The sequence below is a fragment of the Filicampus tigris genome, chromosome 16 (genome assembly GCF_054856515.1).
Source record: "Filicampus tigris isolate MCC_2025a chromosome 16, RoL_Ftig_1.0, whole genome shotgun sequence".
NCBI lineage: Eukaryota > Metazoa > Chordata > Actinopteri > Syngnathiformes > Syngnathidae > Filicampus > Filicampus tigris.
The window spans coordinates 8643328-8653994 of record NC_141232.1 but is presented as its reverse complement, the minus strand read 5'-3'; the positions used below and the strand labels follow the sequence as shown (position 1 = coordinate 8653994).

Below are 10667 nucleotides of genomic sequence, written 5' to 3'. Positions count from 1 at the left end.
ATTGCTTCTTAATGTTTTCTTTTGCTTCTTTACTCTCGCGTTGCTTCATGTAGAGTCGGTAAACTTTATCGGTGGCCTGTTGCATCAAATATTGCTGGCGTAAAGGAATAGTACTGTAGTGATTTATCTCCTTTCATAAAGGCTGGTCATCAGTAATCTATTCTAATGTTGGTTTAAAGGTTACATTGAGGCCCCCTCCATAAGCATTTTTGGAATTCGAACAAACCGCCACGTATTTTTGGCTCACCTCGTCATAGGATAGGAAAAGTTCCTAAGCAAAAACAGGAATTCAAAGATGCCCTTCATGTTTGACTTTCAAACGAGTTTATCCGCCAGTTCTCATTCTCCAAAATGGCAAACAAGCAAATACCAATGACAAGATTGAAAACTATTTAAACCTAATCCCCCCCCCCCACCACCACCACCCCACCCGCCCCTCCTCACAGAGAGCCACTGAGCACAGACAGTCTTGTACAAAAGGAAAGAGGTTTTATTCACAGTTTGTCCCTTTTTTTATTCAGTACAGAGGAAAGGAGAGGATGATTAGGGACGTCGTGGACCAGTTTACGGAGGAAGAGGAGGCTGACGACCACGCCGGTGTCAGGGCAGAGGAGGAAACGTCGCCGAAGACGTGAATGTTTTCTTTCGGGGACGTCCCTCCTCTCCCTTTCTGTGTGTCATCCCTTCCAGCCCCAGAGGACCTCTTCGGAATGGGAATGAGGACCCCCCCAGGTGGTCTCGAGAGCACGCTTGGAAAGAAGATGGCTGGCGTATGTAAAAGATGTCATGTTTTATTGAAAAGAATCCCCTGTTCCCCCATAAACCGACACAGACATCCCGTGAGCCCCCACAAGTCTCTGCTTTGGATGAGAGAAAGGGGGATAGGGCGGGGGGGGGTGACCCCACGGGTACACACGGAGGATGGGATGGAGGGAGGCAGGCAGGCGGGCGGGGAAGAAGGAGAGAGGGGAACGGCAGGAAAAAGAGAAGGGATTTGTCGTCTTTCTTCCTGTCTTCTTACTCCTCCTTCTCCTCTCCGTGTGTGATGACGTAGCAGATGTTCTTGTAGTCCACGTTGCCCGCGACGTCAGGGGGGAAGGCGGCCCACATGTTCTTGATCTGAGGGGAACGCAATAAGAAGTCAGGGAATGCGAGTGGAAGAGTTGGCTGTAACATAAGCAGGCTAACTAAATTAAAAAAAAAAAAAAAATTTAAAAATCCTTTGAACATTGGAAAGCCTTGAACGTTCCCCCCCCCCCCCCGCAAAAAAACTAATGAAAAAGATCGAAAGCTGGTGAAATGTGCGTTTTTGAACACATAATTTCTAAAATCTCACAAAATACTGCAAATAAAAAGCAGCCTCAGCCAGTTTTACCTCGTCCTTGGAGAACCTGTCGCACTGAGTGGTCAGGAGCTCCTCGAGGCTGAGGACACAAAATTGACAAATGAATGACAATAAAATGTACAGTTTACTTATTTACAATCTCTACAGTACATACTAGTAAGGGCCACGCAATCCACATATAAGAAAAGCTAACTAAAGTTGGCAATAGAAGCTCTAAAATACTGTCATATAAAACCTTGCGAGATCTGCTTTCAGTTTAGTGAGCATCAAAGCAATTATTCGGAATGTGCATGGCTTTATCTTTGGCTTTTTTTTTAAAATATAGAAAGCAGCATCAACAGTATGTGTTGAGAGAAGAATAGACAAATATGCGCAAGATGTCTAGTGTGAAAAGTCTGAACTTACAACTGCTTCTTGATGGTTCCTTGACCCTCGGGGTCCAGAACCTTGAAGGCGCTAAGAATGACGTCCTCGGGGTCAGCGCCTGAAGGAAATTAAGTTATTTAAAAAAATTTAAAAAACAAACAATTTAAGAGCAGTATTTTGGTGTAAAAATTCTACAAATGTACCCTTCAGCTTCTCGCCGAACATGGTGAGGAAGACGGTGAAGTTGATGGGGCCGCTGGCCTCCTTGATCATGGCCTCCAGCTCCTCGTTCTTGGTGTTCAGCTGGCCTGTAGTCAGGATGAAAAGACATCAGGATTCACTACTCGAGAACAAGGAAACACTTGCTCCTTGGTGAGAGCTAAAGCAGGTTCTAGAGCATTCTCTATTCGGACTCTGGTATTATGAAAAGTGTTCCGCGTGGAAATTAAATTAGTGACTTCCTCCGTAGAAATCTTGACTTTAGTCTTATTTCTACGTTGATGCAATTGGTTAAACCACACATGATGTGCAACTTGTCTCTTGCTCTGTCTGATGATCCCTGACATCTGTTTTTTTTTTTTTTTTTTTTTTTTTTTTTTTTTTTTTTGCCTGTTTTACTACCGCTTCTCCCCCACGTTTCTCTCTTGCACCGAGCAAAATGAGATTGTTTCTGTGAGGATTCCGAATTCACTGACCAGGTCAAGACATGAGGAGGACCACTTTGCCCAACATATGGCTCATTATTTCATTAAATGGACTTTCAAGCTATTTATGCCTATGTTGTACAGCATCATATCATGTGATAAATGTTGTCTATTCACCCTGGAAGGAAAATCCCTCCATTTGTTTTCCTTCTGAGGTTTTCCTTGCCTGGATGGGGGTCTAGACCCGGGGATTTAGTTGATTTGTGTGAACGGTGTGCCTGTGAAGCCCTTTGAGACTCATTTGTGATGAACTGCCATATAATTAAAAAAAAAAAAAAAACTCACCCAAAGAGGCCAGAACGTCCCTCAAATCATCTTTGCTGATGATGCCGTCTCTGTTCTGGTCGATGATTGTGAAGGCCTGCGAGGAGACAAATTGATGGAAACATGAAGGACCCTGAAGATATATTTGGTGCTATCGTGCGTTCGTGTGGAAAGCTGAAACCCTCTGGATACTTGTCAATAAGAGTCTCGCCTTTCTGGAGCAAGGTCCTTACGGTACAGTAGTCACATTCCTAAAAGCGCCTGTGGCGACTTTCCTTACGGGTTAATTTGGGACGGCATAGGAGCAGCTGCGGGATCCATCTTCTCAGCTAAAACTTAGGATCTTTGATCCGGATCTTAGCCCGGCTAATTGTTCTCGGAAAATGGCGTCGCGATCGACGATAGTCATATATGTGATCGTCGCTGTCTTTATCTGAAGAGGATTTATGGATTTTGGCGGTGTAATTTTGGCCTGGGGTTGTTTGCTGATTGACAGCTGGACGGTGGCGGTCAAAGGTAACCAAAACAGGAAGAAGGTGCGGGACATTTCATCTCAGTGGAAACGACGTGCTTGTTTAAGTCAGGGGACAAAGAGGAACTGCGGTGGAAGTGGATCCAGGCTTAAGTAAACTCCAATTGAGCTTGACGGCCGAAATGAAGCGGATGGACCAACAGCGGGGTCCGATTTTGAGGGGGGGGATTCTCACCTCCTTGTACTCCTGAATCTGACTCTGCTCAAACATGGAGAAGACGTTTGAGGAGCCGCTGTCTCCGGCTGCCTGCCTCCTCTTGGGTTTCTTGGGTGCCTGCAGGGCAAATTAGAGAAAGGAGCAAAGTTACTAAGGATGAGAAACTGCGCAAATCTGCGAGGTTAAAACTTGCTTTAACTCACATTTGTATGTTTGCTTGCTTACTTATATCAAACTTTCTTATTTCCAGAATGACTTATTTTTACTTACGTACTCGGTTACTTGTCTTTTCTTACTCGCTTTCACTTATTTCTTTTTATTGACTTATTTTTACTTTATTATGCAATTGCTTTGCTTTTTGTTGGGAGATATTTACTTTGTAGTTGCTTTCTTTTACTCACATACGTACTTAGTTGTACTTGCTAGCTTCCATGTATTCCTGCTTACATTCTTGCTTCCTTACTTGCATTCTTGCTTACTCACTTGCTTTTACCTTCTATTTGATTACTTATTCATATTGCATATTTACTTGCTTGCTTTACTTATCCGTAGTGAGTTTGCTTACTTTTAATCAACATCTTTACTTTGCGTACTTGCGTTATTTTTTATACTTACTATTGTATACTTATTATAGTATGATAAACATACTACTTTACTTACTTGATTTCAAACTAACTTTGACCAGTTTTCTTACTTACTTTTACTGTGCTTGACCGCTTAGTTCCTTACTTTTGCTTGCTTACTTATTTTGAGATCTCTTTACTTCTATATGCGCTTACTTTAGTTAGCCAATTAGTTTGCTATCTTACTTTTACTTTTTCTTAAATGTTGCTTACTTATGTACTTTTATGCTGACTTACTTTTACTTACATACACATTTGCTTTGCTTTGACTTATGCTTTCAGAATTTCACCCACTTGTTTTTTTACTTTTACGTACTTACTTGCTTACTATTTTGCCTTCTCACTTACTGTTTTACTTCCTTGTTTACGTCACATTATTTTCCGTATTGACACTCTTTATTTACTTTATTTACACTTGTTTTCCTACTCACTTTCTTACTTTCTCGCATACATTAACTAATTCAGGCTTAGTTAGGCTGTCGTGAACTGTCAATATTACAGGTACGGTCCTTGTTGCTGTGCTGTGTTTGCATCCTCAAAGGGGTAAGCTTGTTCCAAAGTGTAAATTGACAGCAGGCAAAAAAAAAAAAAAAAAAAGGAAAGAATTCCACAATGCAGGCTGAATACAGAGAAGGAGTGAGTTCATGCTACTCACCATCTCGAGACGCTGAGAGCGGAGGTTTGGGACGATGAAGAAAGAAAGGAGAGGGTGAAGCCGCGTTGGTCCTCCGCCTCCGGGGGGCTTATATAGCCCCGGGCCTCCTCGTCTAACTTTAGCCACAGCCTCAAGTTTGGATGGGGGATAAAAAAGAGAGCGAGAGGGGAGGATGCTTGGGGACGAGCGGATGGCAAAACCCAAGGAGACAGAATGGCGTTGTCGGCGTATCCGCTTACAGGAGAGCCGAAATAGACGCGCGGAGTCTTGGAATTAAGTCAACCTGATAGCCGAGGGAGTTTGCGGCAAGTCCTCCGTCCCACGTGGACTAATAAGGACATTGAGGACACGGATGCTCGGAGGACCGGAGGACAGAGCGGCCCCTCTGCCCTCCGCCCTGCTCCCTCCTTGCGTTCCACGCCGACGCTCACCGCCTTTATTTTTGGGACCTCGACGGGATATCAGAGAGTGGGACGCGAACATGCGACCCACGACGCCTTGACCGTGTATGTGCACGTCTCCCGTGTCTCTTGATGGAATCATGTCACCATCAGTGATGTCACACAAATTGTAGGGCTTCCGTATTAAAATAATTTATGAAGACACATACAGACAAAAAAATAATAATAAAATGATGTATACAGGATAAGGCGTCTCCAACTGGGGACAGAATCTAAAAATAAGTCTTTTCAATGAACCTCATATGATGAAAAAAATGTTTGAAACTTTTACAAGAGCAGCGCACTCTGTGGTGCCTTGAGATACAAGTTGAATTCATTCAGTGGCCACACTCGAACATCAAATCAATCTTTCCTCCCTCCTAAAAAAAAACAAAAACATTTTTTGTAATGTCTTGTAAATAAGGAAAATAGCTACTCATTCTGGTGTGCCTGCCGTAGCCACCAGCGGTCAGCATAATGCAGTCATACAGACACAAAAGAAGAGGAGTCGCCATTACTCTGTGGCTCAGTTGCAATAGGATTAGTTGTTTTCACAGAGTATAAAGAATATCGTTGGGATATCGTTCATCTATGTGTGTTGCTCCACCATTTTTGTTAAAATATCAATTATATGGCTTATAACACCACACTAGTTGATGCTATTAGTCTGTTAATGGCGTTTTCCATTAAATGCAATGGGAAAAGTACTTTTGTGCAATTACTTGGTTAAAAAAATACTTTTGGTAAAATTAATCATTCAAACAAATACTCAAGTAAAAGTAAAAGAAAGTACAGGCTTAGAAATGTAATTGGAGAGTAAAAGTACAAATTATTTTTACTGGATGTTTTTTCGTCACGTTATACAATTTGAAGGATGTTAAAGTAGAAAAATCAACACGAAATACACCCTTAAAAGTGGCCCAGGATCTAAGTAGTCAAAAAACAGTGTGTCAATCTATCTATGTATGTGCTAGCTAGCTATCTCTTTAGTCAAGTCAGAAATTCACAATACTCCATCGTAGCGTCAAAATGAACGACAATGTGTCAGACACTTGAACACAACATTAACCTTTGATCTCTTCCTGGCGCCTCTTTGTGCAAAGGTGTGACTGCTGCTTAGCATTTTTGCACCTGTTTGCCAATTGGGCCCCTCACCATTCGTGTAACCCCCCCCAACACACACACTCACACACACACCTCATTCCCTGGCCCCTCCCTGGCCGAAATATAAGGGGTTTACTTGTCATGTCGCTGGCAATGGCAGCAGACGTTCGCTGGAGAATGGGGACAGCTGGGAGTGACAGAAATAGCAAAATAAACTTGAGTCCCTGCCAAGGCGCAGTGAGGAGTGGCGGGTGGGCGGTGGGGGGCTTGGACCCTCACTGGCAAAAGGCTTTCCCGTGTTTGTCTTTTTGCATCCAAATTTACCCATCACTAATACGCGTTCATTTCATTAACAAACCACCCATCGGCCGACACTATTATTGGCTGTTTATATTTCCACGGATCTTTTTCCACCTGCTGTGCTGGTTCACCTCTTAGCCACTCACAATCTGGGCTCCCTTTGTCTATACTTACCCACTTCTGAACCCCTGTCGTTTGTCTGGCGGCTGACCTTTGAACCCGGCCTCACGTAGCCGTCATCACCTTGTTGGATGAGTGACATTTGTACCTTTTCGTTGTCTTCATGGTGACAAAACATGAGGTATACAAAATGCGGCAAGGGGCCTATTGATGGCCATGCAGATAGTTTAAAAAAATAAATAAATTATATATATATATATATATATATATATATATATATATAAAAATGAACCTTGCTCATGTCACCCCATGGTGTTTGTGAACATGGCTTACCATCTCTGTGTACTTTTTGATGCTTTGTGTCATTCACAGACTGACCTTACTCACTCATTACACGTGCGCTGCCACACGTGTGTACGTTGTATGTTGGCGGTTGTAATACGATACATCTTGAAACCACTCCGCCAAAGCCATCGATCACTCTTGACTTGACCGGTATATTTCTCTGTCTGTCCATCTGACTGTCTATCTGCCTGTCTGGAGGTAGGGGTGGGAATGTCAAGATGTTCCTATAGCTTGAGCTATGGGGCCTCGTTTGAAATGTTATATTCTGGAGTAAGTGTGCGTGTGTACTGATTATCAAAGCATAAAAGCTATGTAGTTAAATAGTAATATATAGTAATATTTTTGTTCCTGCGTTTTATTATTTGTCTTTGTTTTTTGGTGAGATGTCAACGTTGTATACATTTGAACAGCCATTGCAATGTGTGTTCATATCAACTGTATAAGGTGACAAGCTCTTTTTCAAGACTATAGCGCCCCCTTTTGATTGAAAATCACCACTGACATATAGCCAATATAACTAAACCTGGAGTTTTGTCGCCCCCTATAATGGAAACCACCACCGCGAGTGCTTCAACAAAGTACTGCACAGTATTCCGTTTGGAAAGACAGCCAGTGAAGATAAAGATGGATTCCTGTGAAGAGGCAATTATTGTATGTTTATTTTCTGCTACAGAAACGTGTAATAGTGTGTTTAGTTTTCGTCTTATTAAACAGGAAACAGTGAGTCTGCTTAATTGTTGCCAATTTGTAGTCACAATAAATTAATTTGACTGTCACACTCATTACTGAAAATTGGAGAGCACGTGTGTGGGGAGTGGACAGGCACCCAAAAAAGTTTGCCCTCCCCTAATCTAAACGTATGTTTTCAAGTAGATAACACCTTAAGTTCCGTTTTTTCATTCTTCTCATTCTCACTTTTCTCTTTTCAGTTTTCACGTCAGGTCGATAAGATCTCCTTGAATGCTCTCCTCTGGTGGCTGCCGATTGGTCAGCCACTCCTCACGGGCCTTCTTAACCTCTTGCCCGTAAAGCTCGTGCAGCCCGCGGAACTCGTCCCGCGGGTCGGAACCCATCAGGGGCCACTCGGCGTACGAAGGCGACGTCGGCACGTTCAAGGGTGTGACGTGAGCGTTCCACCTGTGCCACGGCTTCGGTGACTTCTTGATGACTACAGCTGACGACCATAATAATGACGATGATGATGATGACGATGATGATGGTGGTCCGAGGTTCAAGTTGCCAGGAGAAGACTCACCGGAGTCCTGTTTCTGCTTCACTCCTACAGAAAAAAAGATGGAGTCACTTCAAAGTGTGGTGGTTAAGACTAAATTAGTCGAAAAAAAGAGCTTGTACCTCTATTATCATTCGGCCAGCTCAGATTGAAAATATGAAGTATTCCTGATTTTTTCAAGTATGAGGACGGTGTATACTTGCTCTACTCAAGCTTGAAGACGATTGGTTGAGTTTGGTAGCCAGTTCTAGCAGATTCTGATCTTATGTTTGATCCCAACTACTATTCAAACTTGCGTTGGATTGACAGTACATAGGATTCTCACCTTATCCCTTCATGTTTGAAGACAGTTGGATGAAAATTGTCAAAGTTCAAAGATTTGACGTTTGATATCGACTACCTTTATTTATCTTCTGTTAAGATGGGTACGGCTACATTCTTGCTGGAGCAAGCGACATCATAAGCGTGCACTAAAGTCTCATTTATCAGCTACAGCCATCTTATGTGAGATTGTTACCTTGATACTGCATGCGCAGGTCTCGTAGCAGCAGCGACAAGTAGCGGTGGCTGGCGGACAGCAAAGCCCGCACCCAGTTCTCCAGAGTGTCCTCGTCCCCTGCTGCGAACTGGTAGCTCTTTGGTTCGGGCCCCTGAAAGAGCAAACGGAAGCAGAAACGTCCGTCGGCATCTGCTCGCCGCACGGCACATCCCTCCAACACGATGACGCCCAGCAAGTGGCGATCTGCGGGCCGCTCCTGGTAGAAGAGCAGGTTGGCTTTCAGGACGAACCAGCGCCGATGGTACGAACCGTTTCGCAGTTTCTGTAAGGATCATTGGATTACTTGAGCTTTTGCATATCATTTTGCTGACGTTTGCATTGTTGGTTTCGAACCTTTTTGAAGAGGTATCCTTCTTTGTCGACCAGTGATGTGCAGGATTGGTAATGAGTCAAAATCTTTTTGTGGAGCTTCATAACAACACTGAAAGGACGAAAATATGCTTGATATTGATAGTCACCCTAACCTCCAACCAGAACTCTCCCTAACATCTAACCCTAACCAAGATATACGCTAAACCCCAATTTAACCCTAGCTCTCATCTTCAACCCTCAACCAACCTTCCAATAATCCTTACCTCTCTCTGCCTTTAACTTTAACCTTGACCCCAACTTGAACCCTTACTACTAACCGCAACCTGTAACCCTTAAAACTAACCCTAATCTGCCCAAACGCTACCCTAAATTCCAAGCTGGCCCCAACCCCAATGCCAGCCTATATTAAACCTAAAGCCCCTCTCTACCCTAAACCTAATTATACATACCCCTAAGCCCAACCCATCCTCTAACCCTTAACCTTATTGCTAACCTAAATGCCAACATAGTGCTAACGTCGACCCTAAATCTAACCTAAACACCAATCGACCCCTACTAATACCTACTCTCCCTTAAACCTAACCCTACCTCAACCCTACTTATGAAATATATCCCTTCTTTACAGTAACCAGAATGCTAAACCCCCTCTACCCCAACCACAACTGTAACCCTAAACCTTACTCTAAATCCAAACCTTGAATCCAAACCCTCTGAACGCCTAACCTAATCGTATCTTAAACCCCCACTCTAACCCTCACTTTGTGTTTTATGCATAGCGGACAATAGTGACATTATTTACTCACCTCTGCCAATGCTGAGTCTCCCGTCACTTGCACACTCTTATTAAACGTTTTTTTTTTTTTTTTGGAATGTATATATCTTTTCTGATTGCGCCTGTTCTCCTTTCCTCGGAGCGAGTCACAGACGCTCTAAAAATGTTTGAATTTCAAAGTTTCATGTTACTTCCTGTGAGCGCCGGTGCCCGAGAACGAGTGCTGAAATATAAATAACTCGACCCACTTCCTGGTAACAGAACCCAGACACACATTGTGTTCTCTACGATGGCACCGATGCGCTCGGTTGATTAGTCGCCGAGCAAAAAATGTGTCACCTGGAAGTGATGCTTGACAGCTTCTGCATTCTGTGTCACTCACGACTTACTCCAATATGTCATGTGCTGCTCCACCGACTTTCAAATCCTCATTTATGACACTTTTAATTATCCTAAAGCCTCTATATTCTGAGTGACTTAATTTTATCTGTGCCGAAGGCCTTTCCCCCTCTCATATGAGGATCAGGTGGGATTTATCTTGCTTGACCTCCCTTGTTTCTTGGCCTTTTTGCCTCTATTCTTGACAAGCACTGATCCCTTTTATCCTACTGGACCTCGGGGAATTTCACATCTAAAAGAGTCTGAAGTGTGAAGAAGACTGTTGTAAATATCAAGATGACTCATTGCCTCTATTTTTGTCTTTACATTGAAAAAATATATCTTATCTATTAAGTCTTGTTAGTTTATAAAGATAAGAAACAACACATACAATATTAAGAAAAACGTTTAATTTTAGAAAACGTCAACCAACAGTTTACCCTCCGTACTAGTGGTGGCG

General features: G+C 43.0%; 2 protein-coding genes across 3 annotated transcripts; both read right to left on the bottom strand.

The window, feature by feature from the left end:
• Positions 1-469: 469 nt before the first annotated feature.
• Positions 470-4789, bottom strand: mylpfa (myosin light chain, phosphorylatable, fast skeletal muscle a). The gene is made up of 7 exons (XM_086055001.1): positions 4647-4789; positions 3387-3485; positions 2701-2776; positions 1915-2019; positions 1751-1829; positions 1376-1424; positions 470-1119 (listed from the first exon to the last, which is right to left on the bottom strand). The coding sequence occupies exons 1-7, from the start codon at positions 4647-4649 to the stop codon at positions 1018-1020; spliced, it is 513 nt and encodes a 170-aa protein (XP_085911127.1). The 5' UTR covers positions 4650-4789; the 3' UTR covers positions 470-1017.
• Positions 4790-7211: 2422 nt separating this feature from the next.
• Positions 7212-10141, bottom strand: pheta2 (PH domain containing endocytic trafficking adaptor 2). 2 transcript variants are annotated; one of them, XM_086054998.1, is made up of 4 exons: positions 9861-10141; positions 9079-9166; positions 8704-9007; positions 7212-8234 (listed from the first exon to the last, which is right to left on the bottom strand). In XM_086054998.1, exons 2-4 carry the CDS (start codon positions 9157-9159, stop codon positions 7888-7890), a joined length of 732 nt encoding a protein of 243 aa, XP_085911124.1. In that variant the 5' UTR covers positions 9160-9166; positions 9861-10141; the 3' UTR covers positions 7212-7887. The 2 variants fall into 2 exon arrangements, with proteins under 2 accessions (XP_085911124.1, XP_085911126.1); XM_086055000.1 differs by lacking the exon at positions 9861-10141 and having other exon boundaries at positions 9079-9470.
• Between the last annotated feature and the right edge of the window lie 526 nt (positions 10142-10667).